At 36.8% G+C, this 20,902-nt stretch overlaps 1 protein-coding gene across 2 annotated transcripts in view; it reads left to right on the forward strand.

Moving 5' to 3' along the window:
* Positions 1–20,902, forward strand: part of fam13a (family with sequence similarity 13 member A) — a 60,823-nt gene that overhangs the window by 22,284 nt on the left and 17,637 nt on the right. For both annotated transcript variants that reach the window (XM_088006389.1, XM_088006387.1), the window contains exons 9-14: positions 8,301–8,342; positions 13,166–13,207; positions 13,302–13,484; positions 15,376–15,562; positions 18,353–18,411; positions 18,645–18,687. In XM_088006389.1, coding sequence (XP_087862515.1) covers positions 8,301–8,342; positions 13,166–13,207; positions 13,302–13,484; positions 15,376–15,562; positions 18,353–18,411; positions 18,645–18,687 — 556 coding nt within the window. The remainder of the gene's footprint in view (positions 1–8,300; positions 8,343–13,165; positions 13,208–13,301; positions 13,485–15,375; positions 15,563–18,352; positions 18,412–18,644; positions 18,688–20,902) is intronic.

Consider the following 20,902-nt stretch of genomic DNA (forward strand, 5'->3'; position numbering starts at 1 on the left):
GTTTTGGATCTAATTTTTTTAGGCAGACCTGTGAAGATAATGTTGCAGTAAATAATGCAACTAAAAACAAACACATGGATGAGTTTCTCCAGATCCTGCTGGGACATCAGTCCTTTAATCCTGGAGATGTTCTTCAGGTGATAGGAGGCCGACTTTGTAACTGTCTTTATGTGACTGAAGGTTCAGGTCAGAGTCCATCACTACACCCAGATTTCAGGCCTGATCTCTAGTTTCTATCTGTAATAACTGAAGCTGACTCCAGATTGTTCCTCTTAATCCCTTCAGTTTTCTACAGGGCAAACTGATTTTATTCTGATGTAAATCTAAGCCTAAAAATCCCTGAGAAAATGTGGCTTAAAGGCGAAATTCTGCTTCCTTGAACAGGTTAGGAGGTCTATGGCCTATACAAAACATTTTCATTTCATCTTTTGCTCAAAATCATTCTTAGATAACTTTTTAGTCTAGTAAATCCAAATAAGATGCTGCTGGCCCCCAACTCACCCCCAAAGTGGCTGAAAACAGATGCATGATATTAAATTTTGCATAATAATAATTATTTCTTCGAGAACTTCCAAGGTTTCTTTACAGGTCTGGAAAAATTTGTAAGTTTTCAAAAATGACTTTCAGCATTCAGGTATTGAAAATGATTAAAATAGATGGAGTTCACTTCAATTCAAGGAAAACTGGATCAACACCTGAAGACAAAGCGAGAGAGACACAAAGACGTTTCGCCATGTCTCCTGCTGAAACATTTAAATTATGATCAGTTTTGGTCTCTGCAGGAAACATGAGCGACCTTCAGAAGAACGTAAATCAAAGATTAGAGCCGTGTCAGCACTGGATCCATTAACGCTCTGCAGAAAGGTTACAGTTGTACAAAGCTGTAAAAGTTATCTATAAACATATTTTTAATTGCATTGCAAATTACTGGAGTGCAATTTCATTAACAAGGTACAATGATTTTCCGTTCCTAATAATTTTCCTTCTGTCAGACAAGTTGAGTTGGAGAACATATCAGGTTTTAATATCTGCCAGAGATTTGGTACAATGACTGCCTTTCACGCCGCACATGGATGGAGCAAATCTGATACTTCCAAGTTATCTTCACCGTGTCAGAAGGCCAGTAAATCTTCGGGCGGCTTCCCTCACAGGCTAAAACTTTGGCTGCCAAGTCGGATTGGGTCGCCGATCCCCAACTGGGATGACGGGAGCGTCTCAGAGATGTGCGTCAGCAACCCCAACCAATACGTGAGAGCAAGGTGAAACAATATAAGGAGAGGAAGAAAAACATGTTTTTATGCAGAAAAGCTTTCGATTGTAATCCTTAGTGGCTGTTTTGTGCCCAGAGATTTTGTTTGACTCCATTAACAAGGAAAGCTTCCATAAATCTGCATTAAAATCAGCTTTATGCAGCTGTGGTTTTGAAATACACCTGATGATTTTCCACCAGTGGAAATCCTTTTATATCTGTAGCTGCTCTCATCGCTACATCACAGCTTGCTCTTACTTTTCATAGCTAAGTGTCAGACGCAGCGCAAACAGCAGGTACGCAAGGTTTTTTTTTGTCAGTTTTATTTTACTTTTAGAAGTTTTATGAATTTTACATGATATTCAAACCGTAATTCAATGTTCACAGGGTTTTATTCTTATTTTATCAGTTTTGTTATTGTGTTAGATTTGACACAGGTTCCCTACATTCCAGGAACTCCCCCATCCCGATCCGCTCCGGCCTTTTGGATCAGGTTTTACTCGGTCTGTGGAAATCAAATTAACCGTTGGATTTTCCTTGAATTGTAAAGCATCTTTTTTGACAGAAAATGAACACAAGAGGTTTCCAGCCCAGTATGCAATATGCATTCCGGTTATGTTAATTTTAGGATCTTATTGATTTATTTTAGTTTTTCTTTTTCCAGGGTTGCATGGTTATGCAAAACAAAACTTCAACAATTTTTAAAAATAAGGATCAGATGCACAAGTTGGAATTTATTTGGGATTTTCTCTAATATGTGGACTCAAAATAATGCCTACAGTCTAGTTTGTGTTTTTTTGGTGTCTGGGAAATAAGCAGGCAATGTCCCTCACCTAGCAACCCCAGAGAACCCCAGCCCGTTACCTAGCAACCCCAGTAGAGTTCCACCTGCTACCTAGCAACCGAAACAGAGCCCAAGCACATTTAAGCTCTGTACAATGGCTGCTGGAAAAGATAAGTTTTTTATTTTTGACTTACCTTTTGCTTTTCAAAGATGTATGATGGTATAATTGTGCACCTGATTGCAGCCTTTTTCCTGTGTGAGTGTAAAAGTTGAATTGGGGGACAAGATCACTCCTAACACACCACACACAGTGAACTATGTCTTAAGATTGTCAGAAGTGGAAATTTTGGACAAAGACCAGTATAAACGTTTTCCCATGTGAACCAGGCATTAGAATAACTTGAACTGATGTTTTCTGAATCTACAGCTGTTTTAGGAAGGCTTCTCCTTCTCAGAATGTCACAGATTTTCTTGGAATCTCTGATTGTTCTCACCATTAGATTAACCCAGAAAACAAGATCTACCTGCTGTAGTCAGTCATAATCACCATCTGGCCTTAATTAATGATTTCATCCAAGTCTGAATGAATGCAGACATTTGGTCCCATAGGTGTAAATTTAAACTCATTAAACAGTTTTGTTGTGAACAAAATGGTTGGAGTGTGTAAACTTTTCTCCAGAATTGTAACAAAAAAGTTCCATTCATTCCTTATCCAGCAAACAGCCTGCAGAAACCTTACTATGTAAAGAGATCTTGTTTCGCCCGTAGAGCTGCAGAGTTTCTCATAAGGAGATGCATAGAGGCGTCTGTGTGGAGTCGCTGTGCTTCGCTGAATCTTGTGATGTAACCAGTGGATTTCTCAGAATCCCTTTAGAGATTGCTGGGAGCGAGGAACGCGGCGCTGCGGTGTGAATGCAGGTACCCTGTTGATATTACTGCATTGTTGGCCATCAGTCAGGGAGCCTCGGCGTCCGACGACAAAAGCAGTATTTACAGCAACAGCCTGCTGGCTGGATGAAACCGGCCTTCCTGGAAGAATCAAAGCCATGTACTGCGATGGTTTCCAGTGGCTTTGGATGTTAAAGTCGTTTATTATCAGAGATAATTAGACCGCTAGTTAATTTGTGAATCTCTTTATTTTTAGCCTTTAATCTCTTGTGTTTTCACCAGAATTAAAGTTTCTGGTGATTTCTAAATGCTTTGAATCCAAGTAACTGAAGGTCATTCAGTTAATGGGATCCACTGCACTATGCTAAAGTCTTAAACCGCTCTGTTTCAAATATCAGCTACTTTAATTTACCTTAATGTCCATAAACCAATTCAGTTTAAGTTATCTGAAACTCTTTTGTGTCCAGTAGGCGCCCTCCTTCACTGGAAGCTGCACAGCTTCATATTTTAGGTCCACATGATAAAATTCAATTTGACGTCAACTAAAAATGTAGGAGATTTCACAGAGGCTTTATTAGCTATATTTATTGGAAACATTGATAAAAGACAGCTTGGAAGAAAGTTAATTAAAAAATAAAAAAATTTTCTAAGTGACTAAATGATGTTTTTGTGGTGTGAATCTGATGGCAAAAGGTGATGTTTATCGCTTGACAATTGGTGACTCTGTGATGTTTTTATGCACTGTGAACTGCCGTGTTGCTGAGATGTGCCATACAAATAAACTTGACTTGACTTAAGACAGCAGCACAGCAAAAAAAAGAGCTGAGTTGTACTTTTTTCTGGAACTGATGATCAGAAATATGCATAACGGCATTCACAGGAGTCAAATTATTGCATTGACCACAATTGTGCATGTTAGAAAATTATAAACAAATTTTAAACGGATCACCTTTGATTTCCATTGAGCTGCAGTGTCTAAGCTATCAAGCTTCCCCCACTCAGCTCCTTCAGACTAGCCAGTAGCAATTAGCAAACACCTGGTGGAACGGATCTTCAGCCACTTCTCAGTGTTACGCTGGTAAAAATATTTTTAAAGGGTTAATATAGGAGGCATGTGGTGAAGACTTTCTGAAGGAGGAGTTTCAGAAAGACCAGGAGCTCCTTAAAGAGACAGAGGCCCAATTTCAAGGCGCTAAATTAGAAATTATATTTTTTTAAACTCACGTTTGATATATTTGATATATACAGCATTTTTATCAAAACTGAAGGTAACATAGAAACTTGATTGTGCTACTATGTGGCTGGAAAGCAGATCATACCGCCCCTTTAAGTTATTCTCAATGTGCTGGTTTGGTACAAGAACTGGGCTAAAAAAAATCAACCAAAGTCCAACAAAAACCCTTAGAAAAAATCCTACAGAACTTTAATGAACGCAAGAAAGTCAAGCGGAGGAATTTGGGAGTGGTTTAGGTTTACGGTAACTTCCAACACTTTTGAGAAGGTTGAAAAACTGGAAGCTTGACCCTGTTGACCGGCTTCTTGGTCTTTTTCTTTTCGCCTTCCTGTAGGGATCGGTCCTTTTCCGAGCATGCCTCCCAAAGCTTCTCCTTATCCCTTCAGAGGTAGTGGGTAAGCAGGATTTCCGCTTTTGCAATTCATGGCAGCACAGTGACAGCCCGCATTATTTTAATGAGCTTGCCAGCCTGTGTAACACCGGTTAATAACGTGGGTAAGAGTATGGAGGGCAGAGGGCACTGAAGCTCGGAGAAATGTGGAAGGAGCTGAAATGATGAGATCCAAACAGCAGCAGAGGAAAACATGCACATGTTCTGTATGTTGTGTCGTTTCAAGGGGAAACCTTCGGAGGCTGAATGAACTCTGGCCCATTTCAATCTGCACCTGATTTGAAACATAATTCCTCTGTTTTGAGCTTGTTGAGGTGCTGGTGGTTCTCTTCCCGTAAGCCTCCTGGAGGTACAGCATGTAGAAAAACACACCGGAGGTCCAAAACATCCAGTTATGGCTCTCAATAACAAACTATCTTCCTGTTTTTCTCACTGTCTGACATCAAATCAGAGAAAAGTTTGACAGTTTTAGGTCTGGCAGGTTTAACAATATTATTTCCACCTGTTAAAAGTCAAAATGTAAAAAAATAATTTACATGCTGTGAGATTTTCATGCCTAATAAACAATTTGGCCAAACCCAGACGATGATGTCATAGTTTTTAAGCTCATGATAAGGAAAATCACAATAATTTAGTTAATTAGAGACTCACCTGTTGATGCATTTCAAGGCCACACCTCAAACACACCACCTGAGTTTCCATTAATCATAGAATTGATCAAATAAAAATGACAAATATAAAGTTGCTTAATGGGAATTTCGAAAAAATTCAGTTTCAAAAAAGTTATACAATAAAATTTGTACCAGAATGAAGTGGTATTTGGCCGTATCGTAATAGACATATTTCGCAAAACTGCAATGGAAACTTTTTTTTTTTTTTGCATCACATGAGTCACATGACCAACAGCCGGATGTTTCCACTGGCTGATGATGTTATTAACTCGCACAACGTTGCTGCCATAGCAGAACTATGAATATAATCTCACAAAACTGTTTACTGCCATGATTTTTAATGACTTACCGTGTGAACAAATTTATTGAAATGTGATTTCATTTAATTTCTTATTCATGGTAATCGAAACACGGCAATTGAGAATATTTTTTTGTCCACATTTGTAGTGAAATCAGCCAGAAAAGTGGAGGTTGTTTACCTGAGTTGGAACAAAGTTTGTTGTTCCACCTGTTTGCCTGGAACTGACACATGGAGCCACCATGAACGAGTCTTTGGTCTCGCTCTCCAAGTCCACAACTTGGACTTCACAGGCGTTTGAAATGATTCTTCTGATTTGAAACTAAGAAATTCTGACTTCCAAATATAAATAAGACTCATCCTTATGACCAGATCTCTCTTAAACACAACCACAAAAGACAAAATTACAGTTAGTTGCACATTTAATGCAAAGATTGCTGTTTACTAACAGAAATATGAGAGTCAAGATTGTGCAGGGCATCAGATTTTCCATCCATCATCTTTCCCTCTCTGCATTTTTTCATTCTTCAGCTCTGATTTATCCAGATCTATGTCAAATTTATTTATTTGCCACCTTTTGAGCTAAAACACTTTACAGTTTACTGAAACAAGACAGATAGGAAAAAGGATCACTGATCACTGTTTTTCTTTTATTCTGAGTAATTCTTTACTCAAACAGGCCTAAATCAGTCTGACTGGGATCCTTCTGTCTTTTAAATGTTTAATATATAATATTTTACTTTAAAGACGCTCCCTCTGAACCAGCAGGCGCCGGGTGTTATGAAATTTTCAGTGTGAGTGCCAGGATTTTTGAGAATGTTAAGCAACTTCAACATTTAGTGCCAACATCAAGTTCCTCTCACTGTTGCATAATGTCATCATGTGTTGCTGACACAAGTCTTTATCAATCTCTTTTCTAAACAATTTGCTTCTACTTAGTTTTTTTAAGTAATTGGCACGCCTCATAAAATATAAAGATATGCAAAGATTTTATATATTGTTTTCAATATTTTAAAAAACTGTTTGTGTGAACTTTATATCTGCTGTTGCTTTTGCACCTGAATTTCCCCTTAGCGGGACGATAAAGGCTGTTTCTATTTTATTCTGTTCTAAAACTGGAGAAACTTGAATAAAAGTTGTTGCACTCCTAATAAAATATCAAAATTCTGTTAGTGCTAACAAATATTTTATGAATATATACTTTTCATCAGAATTATGCTGATTTGTGTTGTTAATATTTAATTTGGTGCCAAACTAAGGAAATAGGAACAAAATAAAGATACTATAAAGGCAATGTGTTTACAATAAACACAGATGAGTTTAGCAAAGCCAACTACAAAGTTAGCTTTGCTAAGTTAGCGAAGTTAGCAAAAGTTAGCTAACTTTGTCTAGTGGAACATGAGTTCCACTAGACAAAGCTAATGCTAAAGCTAATGCTAAAGCACCAAATTCAGCCATCAATATGTGTCAATGAAATAGCAAGTGTTAAAAAATAGCAAGTAATCTTCAACAGAATCAAATTAGTCATTACACATGTTGCGCTTTAGGAAGTGATTCATGGTTTCAGTTTTATAGTTGTTGAGTTTTGCCAACTGCTGCTGAATTTGACTGACTGACCACAGGAAAGCAGCAGGACATCAGCAGATTTTAAGTGGTTTATTCAGGGTACAACTTGGGTGGAGACATGAGGAGAGGAAATACAACTGCTGCGTAAACATTGTTCACCCATTTCAAAATAAGAGCATGAAAATAAAAGTCTAACTAGTTGGAGAATTGAAGACGCAGACGTTCAATTGAAAGTTTACAAAACAGGCAGGTAAATAATCGCTTTCCAATTCCTCTGGAAACATTAGAGGAAGCTAAGTGTGCTGAACATTTTCAAAGTTAGCGAAAATGCTAAAGCCCCACTATTAGCATATTACCTGATTAGGTGAAGTGAGTCCACCACTTACAACATTAAAGCATGGACATGAATTTTCTAAACTTCAGTAAAAAGAAAACAGAGGGGATTAAATTCACACGGTCCTCCTCCAAACCTTGGTGATCTGGAAACAGACGTTTAGCAACAGGTTAAAAATGTTGGTGTAAACCTGGAATCAGGTTTCAGGTTCAGCAAACAGGGCAGCAGAGTTTTGCAGCAGAGTTTATTCCAGCTCCACCAGGTTGCTAAACCAGAACCAGTCTTGTCAAAACATGACCTGAATTGATAATCCACGGTTTTGTCAACTCGACTAGATTAATGCAACACATTTCATGCTGGGATCTGTCAGTTCTTTCTTCATCGCCTTCAGTTTTTTCAGAATGCTTTTAACTGGTGACCAGGCCTTTCCACTGACTTCTGACAGTATAAATGTATTTGTTTTTATTTCTGTTTTTATGTGACTACAGACTTTGTAGCATGTTTAATTCTGCTTTAACTGTTTCATTACATTTTAATATTTAGTGTTTTCGTTTGATTTGTTTTCAGGCTGTCCATCACATCAGTTAATCATATTTTTAAAAATGCTTTATAAATAAAACATATTTGGATTTTGCACAGCTTGATGTAGGTTCTGGAATAATGCAGCCTGTATGTTGGAGAAGCAACACTTTCTCTGCTGGTTTATTATAGAAACCAGAGACAGGTTCCACAAAGGCAGCGATCTGTAGCTCTGCACCGCTATTATTCTGCAGACAAAAGCCAGCTCCATCTGCCTATTTTAACTCTGAGGTTTACGCCATTTCTCTGTATGAAATCATTCTGCTGCCAGGTAATTAAATGTGTCTCTTTTTTATCATATTTCAGCTCACAGGATGAAGAGAGGCCAGCATCTCCGTTCTACATGAGGTGAGGCCTCCCGTCTGTGTGTTGGTTTGGAAGCCTCAGAGTTTCATCATCATGGAAGCATGAGGAAACCAGGCAGTTCTGTTTGGGTCTGGTTCTGACAGCACACCTACTACATGTTTAGACACAGAACCTCATAAAATATCAAGTCGAGACGCTTTGATTTTCACTTTACTCACTGAATTAAAATCATTTACCTGATATTTCACAAAAAAAGAAGAGTCCAACTTTTAAATTGAGGAGAATGTGTCAGTAAAGGTAGAGAAACAAACAAACCAATACAAAAAAAAACATATCTGTCATAATATTTCACAAAAAATATTGAAAATATTGATTTGATCAGTGGGGGTAAAAGAACAAAACAAAACAAAAATCATTTCTAATCTTAGCATTAGTAATTTCAGAGCAGATTTTGGTAAAGTTTATATAATTTCATGAGTCCATACAGTGATTTTATATGGAGACTTTTATGACATTAGTGTTTTATTTACAGATGGAAATAGCTTAGGCTAAATCTAGTGCAAAGCATTTTTATTAACGATGTTTGCATCCTTGTTTTAAATAAACCAGTAATAACAAACTAAGCAGCTTATATACTTAATTAATTTATTTATTGACTTCAGTGAGCAAAATAAAATCATAATAAAAATGTTTATATTTTTGTGCAATTTAATACAAAACAGACAAAAGGTGATTGTTTATTTTATGGTTCAGATAGAAAACATTGTGATTGAGGTTTGACCTCTGACCCCGACAGCGTGAATCATAGACCAACGTTTGTTTTTTTTTTGCTGTTTATCTAACTCATACCTGGCTGTGGCGTAACACCAGATGAGCGGATGTGTTCTGGTAAACGCTGCTGGGGGATTTAACTGGTTTCAGCTGGAAGCTGTGGAGCCTTAATGACATAAAGGCGAGTAACTTTTAAAAACAACAACAGAGCAGCTAAGATGTTGTTTCGCTCGTACTTTTGTTTGCAAAGTAATCCAGTTGGTTGGAGGGTCTGAAGTTGAGCAAATAAATGAGGCAATCTCTAAGCTTTCTTTTAACAAAGAGCTGCATTGTCAACTTTTTTTAACTCTGCAGGAATAGCACAACCAGAAATTAAAGTCCCAGACGTGGACGAATTACAGTCTAATCTCTCAGACACAATTAAACTCAGACGACCATTCAGAACGTTTTTAGTTTATAATTAGGTTGGAAATGTGTGTTTTCAGCCTAAAAAGCCAAACATCATTTTAGCTCCAAGTTACTTTACTCAGCAATTTCACTGTATTGCTATCAAACTATTGTTACGTTTACGGTTTCAGATCAATTTATTTATCTTGGTGCTTAAGTATTTTTGATAAATTAAGTTAATAAAAGAATACTTCATGTCAGGATTTTTAACTTTTTGTTGAGTTTAACTGGTTTTAACTTCTTAACAACAAATAAAATATATTTGTTATATTTTCTATATTTTATTTTACTTTATATTGGAAAAGATGAAATTCAAACGGTCATTTGGTGATGATGCAATGATCAGGTCAAATGCATTGTTACATATTTAGCTTAATTTCCATTGTACTGATGCTGATATTACTAGTTTTATTTTATTTATACTGATTAAATCATCACTATTTTTATTTTTATGTTCTTATTCATTTAAAATTATTTAATCATTAATTTGATCTATATTAATACCTAACTTACTATACTATAATTAATTTTCCCTTATCTCTATATGAAAGTTCATATTATTTTTCTTTATATTAATTTTATAATTTAATTTTCTTGAATATTTTTGTAAGGGACCTTAAGAAAATCATGGATTATTAATTTTTCATTGTTATGTTAATATATTTTTATTATGATTATTAAGATTTTACATTACTTAAATTTTAATATATATGTTTTTTATTAATCCTAATGTCAAATTTATTTAATCAATGTTTATTCACTTGTAATTTTTCTAATAATATGTTCTATTATTTTATTTTATTAAAACAAGGAAAGAAATTTTTGCTTACTCACAGTTTTATTTATATTTTAAGGAATAGGGAGAATTTTTCCTCTAGTATTTTGTCACAGCTGATATTGTGGTAAACTGAAACTTAGTGCATATTTTACCGTTTTGGAATGAGAGTCCGTGACTTGGGTCACATCCCTCCTGTTGGTGACGTTTCTGCTGCGCTGACTCAGCCTCTCCTGCCTGCAGGTTGTGACTCAGCCTGTTTCTAACTCACCAGGAAACTTTCCCACTCTGTTAGCTCAGAGCTAAGTCAGCTGGAAACGTTTGTCCACGCTGTCGGCACGGCCGCTTTGCCAAAACTCCAGCAGGTGTCCTGCATAAATCTGAGGGCTGTTTAAGAATATCTGCAACGTGATATTTAATTACTGGACGGACATTTACTGGCAGTCTCTTTCACCTTTTAATGTCATTAACAGATTGGCTGCCACACAAGCAGACATAAAAAAAAAGCATAGATTTACTGGCTGCTATCATGTTAAGCACGGACAGTACGAACAGTTGTTCAAATTCAATTCCAGTACGAGATTCTCACCTCGACTATATATACCACAGCGTCTGGCATCAGGATATTTACAGATTTAGAATATAAGTCAGGTTTATTTAGGAACAAGGCAGCTCAAACACTGCAAAACACAAAACCTTACAAAGTATTTTTGGTCTAGTTTCTGGTGCAAATATCGGCATTGGATCAATAACAAAACTAACTTAGAAGTAACTTTTCAGCAAGAAATAGCAGCTTGTTTTGAGTCAATTATTTCTTAATATTGATGAAAAACTTCTAGTTCTATTGCCAGATTATTTCACTTATAACATGGGGGAAATGTCTTGTTATAAATGAAATAATCTGCCAACATGGAATATACTTTTTCATTAATATCAAGGAATTATTGACCTAAAACAAGCTCCTATATCTTGCTGAAAAATTACTTGTAAGTTAGAAACTAGACCAAAATACTTAAGATTTTGTGTTTTTACAGTGCTTCCACTAGATAGTACCACTGTGAATGTATTACTGTGTTTCCATTTGAGAGTACATTACACATACAAGCAAGAACTCATATGTTTATTGTAAATGTTAGATGCCAAAAAAGATGATGATGTCAGAGTTAAATCTGGGCACCAAGCTCAGTCTGGGTGTTATAGATGTCCTCTAAAGTTCAACACTTGCCTCCTTATAGATCTTATTAATCATCTCGTCACTTTTAAAACGGGACCTCTTGTAGCGTGAGGATGTCAGCTTTACCTCCGGCTTTACAGATGATTGACCACATTCCTGAAACGTTTCTGCCTGGCAGATCTCTTGGCGTTAACATCGAGGCTTGAATCAACACCGGTGATCCATTAAACCACTTTCTGTTGCTTTAACCTGCTACAGTTTGAGTCGCAGCTATTTTAAGGTTGTTGGCCTGAAAATGTTCTGGCTGTGACATAATCGGTGAAATCCACTAACTCTGGAGGAACTTTTTAACTTCTACATCTGAATCCGACATTTATTGGCTGTTTTTCATCGTTTGCATTTGCACATAGATAACAGAAGTTCAGACGTTCCTTATCTGGTTATGAGACCGCCGGGTTTCTTTAGATCTTCTTCTCTGTCTTCGTTTACAGATTTCTGTATGCCAGAAGTCATTTTGCAGAGCTTCACCTGACTAACCTCCAATTGTTCGCTGTCTCCATTATTATCTGTCCTGTTATCGGCGCTGCAGACATGGCCGCCTGCCAAGCCGTGCTATCACTGTCAACACGGCTGTTTATGGAAGCTTTTTGTCCATATCTCTGTATGTTGAGGGAAATGTTTCCAGGACAGGCAGACATTAAGGCAGTAAGGAAGTTAAGGGCCATTTCTAAGAATTTTATGTGCTTAATATTTAACATTTTCATATTTAAACTAAAAGAAATCTAACAATAAATTCAAAAATTAAACATAATTCTAATGTCTGAGTTTAGTGGAGATCAGATAAAATAAAAAATAGTTTTCTGTCTACTTTGGAAAGTTGAAAGAAACTCTTCAGAGTTTGTAACTGATAATATTTTGTTATTGATCCAATACCAAGTAAATGCAATACTTGGTATCACCAACATCAATACCACTGATTCTAAATTTTAAAAAGAACAAAAAATTATAATTCAACAGAAAATCAAAACAAGATTGTTTTACAGTAGAGTTGAAAATAAAATAAAGTTTAAAGAGGGAATCTGACAGCAAAAGTTGGGGGAAATGCTAGTCAGTTGTTCAACAATAATTGAATACATTTTTTGAAAATTATATCTTCTGCTGAGTATTCATTACCAATTGGTGTATAGATAATCACAATCCAATAGTTTTACCTTTGTGAATTTTAAATTTGCAGCTAATGAACAAAAGTATGAAACTACATAAAACTGCTACTGTAACTAACAAAACTAAGACTAATTGAATTAAACAAAATCACAATGAAATAAAACTAAACTTTAATGAAAAACCCAAAACTATTGTAACCCTGCCTCGATGCCAGGATGCATCAAACGTTTTTGGATGGATGTGACAGTAGTTAAATGTATTATTTATTTTCCTCTGAGCAGAATAAATCCTGTTTATGTATGTTTGCATTGTGTAACTATCTTCTGGCGCTTGTGCCAGGGTTGTTTTTGTTTTCCTGAGTATAGAACCCAGCCGGGTTGCTCTCACAGGACCTCCTTAAGCTGAGCTGAAGTTAACACTCTGGATCACGCAGGGCTCGAACTCGGGCCTCTGGGGGGGTTCAGTGTTGCTCACTGACCTGTGGTGACCATTTGTTTTTGCAGCACTAACTCTCCCCACTTGCTTTCTTTTCAGTAACCACCTCTCTCCTGTCCGCTGCAGACCAGATGTGGTGAAGTAAGTCGTCTTTTGCACATAAATTCAATTAAAACTTGTAACTTACTGCTGTAAATTTAATGATTACTTTTAACCGCCTCATTTTTCTTCCCAGGAGTTTTCTGGACCAGACCATCCGCTCAGCAGTGGAGCAGCACCTTTTTGACATAGCAGATCAGCATTCGGTGACTTGTGACTTGACCTCGCGACCTTCGAGCCTGACGGGAACGCCAACCGCGCGGCAGAGACGTCGACAGCAGAGGGAGCAGCAGGCGGAAGGCCTCAGACAAAGAAACCGGTACAATCTGCCACTCTGACGCTTCCAGCATGAAATTAGGTTTCATTTTAGTAACATATGCTTCTGTGCTGTGGAAAACTGTTTTCTTTCTTACAGATCAAACTAATTTTATTTTCGGTAACTATGAGTAAACTCATATAAATAGTTTTGATTTTTATTTTTTTAAGAAAAATGATATCCAATCTGTGTTTTTGCTGCCTGTACACCACAGGTGTCAAACTCAAGGCTCATGGGCCAAATCTGGACAGCCATAACAATTTATGTGGCCTTCTAGATACTAAGATGGCAAATAAATTAAACTTTATCTAACATTTGTATGCTTAAATATTATTGTATAAGTCAAATCACATATTTATTTGTGTAGGATCAAATTACATCAGTGTGAAGCTAAACTTTGTTACATTTTAAGAAGTATAAATTGAAATTTTAGCAGATTAATAATTAATTGGTAGTTTAATTAATATATTCTACCACAACTGGCCCCTTCAGGACATTCATGGTTTTTGCTGTAGCCCAAAAGTAAATTTGACTCGTCTCTTTTAGCATTAAAATTCCAACATTTGCTCCCTAAAAAACTGTTTAATTATTTCATTCACCCCCTATAACAATACAGTAAGATTATATTAGGGACATGAATTCCTCATGTAAAAAAAAACACCAAAAGTTCTCTAAAACTGAGCTCCACTCAAAAATACTCTGTCAGTGGCATAACCAAACAATTTGGTATTTTATATAACATGTAACCACATGGCAGCGAAAGGCATATTGGATATTTTTCTCTCTTTTTTTGGCACAATCAATCTGGAGAACATGCAAGCAAAAGTGAACTCCTGTAAACAGTAAATGCATCACAAGATAAACTCCCAAACTTAAGACATTTTTCCAAATAAGGTTAACTTAATACTTAATGATTACTTTTATACTTCCTTGAACAGGTTGGGATATGTATGTGAACTATTTCATTACATTCTTTGCACAAAATCATTCCTAGATAATTAGATTTTAGTCTGTCCAGTTTGAATTCATTTCAGAATAAGATGTTTTAGGGCCTCTGTCACTTTAAATCCAAACAAGCCGCTTACACAAAAGACTGCAAATTGATGCAGAATTATTCAACTGTACATCTTTGAAAAGCAAAAGTAGAGCCTCCTGTGCAATCAACAGGGATGCAGGAAGTGGTTTCTGGATGGTAAATCAACAACAAAACACTTGTCTTTTCCAGCAGCCATTGTACAGTGCAGACAGCGATAAAACAAGTTGATGAAGACACCATAAAAACTTTGACTTATTGTCAAATAACGACTGGCTATTTTTATTATTATTATTATTATTATTATTATTATTATTATTATTATTATTATTATTATTATTATTATTAAGCAGTTGAGATCAAAATGAAAGTAAAAAAGATTTAAAATATGTGCAAAAGGTGAATTTTGCATAGTAGGTCCCCTAAATATCTTTAGCTCTATTTTGTGTTAACAAAAACTGACCTCAGAGCTTCTGTTGTCTGTTTTCACCAGCAGAAGGACAGAGTATAAAATGTTCCTCTGTGTGGCAAGCTTCCCTACTGAGACTTTATCCAGTCAAAACAACTGGAATCACACCAGTAGGGAGCTAATCCATGTTGATGTCTGAGTGATCACTGACATGTGGATTCGAGGAGTGAAGCAGAAAGTGTCTTTAAGATTAAATATACTGTAAATAGAATTAGCACAAAGCTAAACAGCAAATTATCTGCTTGAGAGAGTATAAGTAAGCCACCAGGATGACCTTGGTGTTTGTTTTTCATCCGACATCGAGCTGATAAAAAGAACAGGAAGGAGTCAGATGGAGGCAGATGTCTAATGTCGTAATTCTTTTCGGGTTGTTTTTTTCCATCCGGGAGCAGAGCTGCCGACACCAACAAGGAGAACATCCCGTCGAGCAGCTGCAGCAGTTCAGGGAGCGTCGGGGAGGAGCCGACCAGCGGCGTGGAGTCGCAGGGTGGCCAGAGCGGCCGGGCCGACCGGACCTCCAGGAAGTCCAAACACTGTCCGACTCTGGTGCAACTCACTGACAACCAGCCTGCCCACACGGTGAGTCACATCTCGTCTCTGCTTGGAGCTTATAGGAATATACCGCACAGTGAAATCAATGTCAGTTTAATGAAGCTCGAATTATTTTGTTCTATTTTAACAGTTTCAAAAGCTAGTCATGTTCTCCACTAATGCACCAGTAATGAAGAAGCATTTTACTTTCACCCTGTCATCCTTTTTCTGCAGAGCAAATAATTGTCAGGTCTTGTTAGTGAGAATCATTACTGGAGTCAAGCTGGTAAATGACAGGAAGTTGCTTAATGGTTTTTTCAACCACTGGACGGCAGCATGTAATATCCAGCAGACAGTACTAATTGTTAATTTTTCCCCTAAGTAAAGTAGTTCACATTCAGGGAGCGATAAGTGCTTAATTAGCCATTATCCACTTGAGGAGAATCACAGAAGGAAATTATTCAAGTTTTATTCTGTGTCGTGTTTCTAACATGTAAGTGGAAAATGTATCATCTTTGAATTAATTATGTTTTTCTCCCAAAAAATAATTTAAAATGAAATGGCTGCATTAGTGTGCAACTTGCATATTTTTGTATTTAACATAAGCCTGGGGTTTGAACACGAAGATTTCAGTTAATTAATTACATAGATTAATCAATAAATTGCTTCGTTTAGTTTCCTTCTGCAAACAAAACAAAGCAAGCGGAACCTTTGTATTTGCATGTTTCTGGTAAGACTTTAAATCTGCCGCGCAAGCAACATCCACAAACAGTGATTAACAAAGCCGCAAAGAAGGGCTTTTTAATGGAGAACGCTGCTTGTTTTGTCAGTTTGTGATTTTCAGTTCAAATGCAATTAATTCGTTACAAGCCTGCAATTAACTTTATTAAAAATGTAATCAGGTTCCACCACTTTGTCAACTATCTTCCAATTCAGACCATCTGAACCGTATGTTAGCAGTAACACAATGGCCCATTTTACGGTCAAACATATTTACATGCATATTTCAAAGACAAAATTATTCATGATTGATCTGCATGATGTCCTGTTTGACTGACTCACTGATTTATTTAGCGTCATACTCATGGAACAGGAGTAAAGAGACGATCAGATCACAGTTATTTTTTCTCACTGCATGCCAATAAGTTACATAACAGCACAGATGACACATGATAGCACCACAGGTTCTAGGTTAGACATGATCTGTGTTAGCTGGTGTGAACAGCTTTCTCTGAGAATGACGGCTTTTTAAGTGAAAAGCTACAGAAGCTCAACAGCAGCTTTATAATTTTTTAACTTTGTTTTTATTCTGCAGCAAAAAAAACATCAGGAAATCTAGCTAGCTAGCTGCCGTTTAGTGAATTAATTTACTAAAATAAATGATCAAAATATTGCTGAGTGTATGAATATTATTCACTTAACTTTCCCTACAGGCAAGCTAGCTTGCAACCTACATTAGCAAAAAAAATATAGCCATAACAGGAAAGATAGCAGAGATGGTGTACAACTAAAATAGCCATGATAGTATAAAGTAACCTAGATAGCCAACATAGCTTATAGACTACATAGCTGAGATAGCACATAGTGTAGGTAGCCAAAATAACCAACCATGATTGCTTAGATAGCTTTAACCTAGATAGCCAAAATAGACATGATAGGCATGTAGCAGAGATAGGTGAACTAGCTTGTGGCCTAGATAAGCAGGAATCCCAGCATTTCAAAAAGCTGGGATTGGCAAGCTAGTTTATAGCCTAAGTGAGTATTGACAGCTTATAACTAAGACACCCTACAGGCAAGATCCCCAACAAAGCCTGCTGATTTTACAGTCAAGATAAGTAACTCATAAAGACCTGATAGCTAGTTAGCCTATTTAGCCTAGCTAGCAACATTCCCTACATATCCTTCCTATGCTTACAGCAAGAACCTATAGCAGGGTTAGCCAAGACATTCCAGAGCAGAGGTAAGCAAAGTTTTATTATACTTAGCTAATATATCAAAGTGTAATAATCTATCATAGCATTTTTTTTATTTGACAGCATCTGAGAGTTTTCCAACACCAATTCACACAAGCATAAACTTCAATACTATTAACGCATACTAGCTAATTTGTAATATTATTCCTTCTTTAGCTTAGCACATACAACAATCATGGTTTTACAGCTGTACGTTTACTTTGATTTAAAACTACCGTAACATATGGGCTGTTGTGAGACGTCTCAACTTTACTGAACCTAAAATGTGGTTAACATTAATTTTATTTTTTTCTTATTCATCTTTTTCATGTTACTTCTTCTCAGTAAATAGGGACTATTTTAGGCCACATCCGTACTGAGAGAATTTTAGGTGTGTCCACAAAAGTTTTTCGTCATTTAAGCTGACCAGAACCAATCTTTTTGAACCCGGGTAAAAGAGCCTATAAATTTCGATTTCAGTTTCATGTTTCCGTGTTGCCATGCGAGCCGCGTCTATTTTTAAAAATAGCTCCATTTGTCTCTCTATTCCCCATGCGCCTCACTCTCACTTATAACAAACATGGCACTTTTGGTTTTTTTTTTTATTCTGTAGCGGTGTTACAGCGCCACCCATTGGCCTGGCATACTTACAACAGTATTTGTGAACCAAAGAGAGTAATTCAGCAGACTGAGTTTTTCTTTGTTCATCATGTCTTAGTATCAATGACTAACAAACATTCAAACAATCATAAGTCAGGTTTTATCAAAATAAACATGATGGGTCAGAAGAATGGACTTCAAAACAGTCTTAGATTCATTTTTACTATTTGCTCCATGTTAGCATCAAAATAATAAATGAGATTTAAATGGCTTTATTTTTTTGCAGATTAAAGAATGTTTTGGTGAGAGACCTGGAGAAACCCACATGGACCCACTTCATAAAGGGTAAACTCAAATCTTAACTCCTTTGTACACAGTTTGTCAAACCTGTTAGCCAGGTGATGGTTTCTCACTGATAAGTTCCCTGCTGAGAATGACAACCCTATTTGGGACTTGACCTGATAAGAACAGAGATACAGGTGAATGTATTTACTGCCTGAAGTCTCCTGAGGTTTTTAGGCTAAAGTGCACAGGAGTTTTAACCTTTGCTGAAACAGTTTTCCTGTCGCCCTCTCCAGGAATGAGATTTCAAGGAAAGACAGACCTGGATCTGCTTCACAGGTTGGTTATTTTGCTCTTAACTTTATTCAACTTTCTTGTTGAAAACGTAAAAACTAGTGTCTTAAAATGCACCGCGGGTAATGCAGACAAGAAGGACTCAAAAAAAATCTGAGATGTGTGTAGCCGAATAACAAAAAGGCCCCAAAAAATCTGAATAATGTTGTGTGGTTTAGTTTGTTCTCAGGATCTAATCAGCGAAGAATCAACATGTGACAATTTAAGGAATTAAAAGGTCATGGAGGTTCAGGTGAAAATGACTGGAGATGAGGGTGGAAAAACACTAGTCAAGCAGAAACAGTGAATGAATGAACTCCAGGACACGGTTGAAGGAGTGTCACTGAAGATTCAAGAGAGTTTTTTCCAAGAGCTTGGTATTAAAAACAAAATGTGTTTGATAATCAGCGGATTAATTTAGAGTATTTAGAAAGACTGAAGGCGCATAAGGAAGAATTTACACCAACTTGTCCTCTTTTGTTGTACATAAACATACACTGATGAGAAAATGATTGTATTTTATAGTCTATAAGTCAGACTTTTTTCATAGTTCGGCTGGAACTTCATCTTGCACTCAGAAGCAAATTATACACGTTCATTTTCCCTCTTTGTTATGAATTTTCACCATATTTATGTGAACTAGTTGAGTGAGTTGTTGACATGTGAACAACCTATTTAATTATCTGCACTTTGTTTATTTAGAAACAATTCGCTAACATTATTAAGTATTTTGAAGACACAGATAAACTAAATTCTCTCCTCAGTTTTCACAAAATATTTTTTTTTTTTTAAAAACACAAAAATACCTAAAGGTCAGAAGTTTGATGATATACTTAAAATAATACGTATCGGTATCTGCAGTAGTGTCTCTGTATTTACTTGGTTTCAGATCAGTACCAAAATATGCAGGCACTGTTTCCTAGCAACCCCAGCAGAGTTCTGCCTGTCACCTAGCAACCCCAGCAGAGTTCCGCCTGTCACCAAGTAACCCCAGCAGAGTTCCGCCTGTCTCCTAGCAACCCCAGCAGAGTTCCGCCTGTCACCTAGCAACCCCAGCAGAGTTCCGCCTGTCACCTAGCAACCCCAGCAGAGCTCCAGCGCATGCAGCTGGTTTTATTGCTACATGCGCTGTACAGTGGCTACAGGAAAAGTGTTTTATTGTTGATTTACTGCTCCGAAGGAACTTGTTGCTTTCTTGTTACTTGTGCAGAAGGCTCTACTCCTGCTATTCAAACTTGGACAGTTGTATAATTGCGCATCTGTTTGCAGCCATTCAAAAGTGGAAGAACTGATTAGACTAAAATCTCATTATCTAAGAATAATTTTGTGCAAAAAAATATAATGAACATGACTTATCCTAAGTCTTGTTTGAGGAAGCACAGTAGGTCACCTTTAAGTTGCTGTTTATTGTTGCCAAAGGCGTGTGGGTCTGAGGAGCCAAGAGGCCACCTTCTCCATCTGCCTGTGTCCAGTTTTAATCCAGACTGACACCGTTGAACGAGCCAAGCACCGCTCGGCTCGTTCAGTGAGTTGTTTTTCCAGGCAGATGGATCTTAGCGGCAGGTCAGGCAGCAGCCCGACCACCACACCCAAACGCTGCCTTCGTGCTGCCATCTGGATCTCTGACAGAGGGGCGGGCCTCCTCTCCCCCAGCTGCTCATAAACGACCCGTTTTCAACACAAGCCGTGACATTTATCTGCTACCATCAGGATGGCTTTTTCTGCTTACTGATGCTGCAGTTGTATATTTTCTTTAATTCAAAGTATTTTTTATGACCTCGTAGAAATCATAATGCATACAGTCATGTTTTTATGAGATGACACTGCAAAAACACAAAATCTTACCAAGAGTTTTTGGTGTAGTTTCTAGTTCAAATATCTTAGTACACTTGAAATAAGTATTTTTTCACTTAAAAGTATTTTTTCAGCAAGATATATGAGCTTATTTTAAGTCAATAATTCCTTAATATTGATTTTTAAAAAGTACTATTCCACTGGCAGATTATCTCACTTATAGCAAAACATTTTCCCCACTTTACATGTGAAATAATCTGCAAATGGAACGAGTACTTTTTCATAAGTACCCAGAAATTATTGACTTAAAACAAACTGAAAATCTGACAAACTTATTTGTAAGTTGTTTTTGTCTTATTTACTGGTTTTTAAGATATTTCCTCCAGACCAAAAATATTTGGTAATAATTTATGTTTTTGCAGTGTAT

The sequence above is a fragment of the Poecilia mexicana genome, unplaced genomic scaffold (genome assembly GCF_051168715.1).
Source record: "Poecilia mexicana isolate PSO_F unplaced genomic scaffold, ASM5116871v1 scaffold_1, whole genome shotgun sequence".
NCBI classification, from domain to species: Eukaryota; Metazoa; Chordata; class Actinopteri; order Cyprinodontiformes; family Poeciliidae; genus Poecilia; species Poecilia mexicana.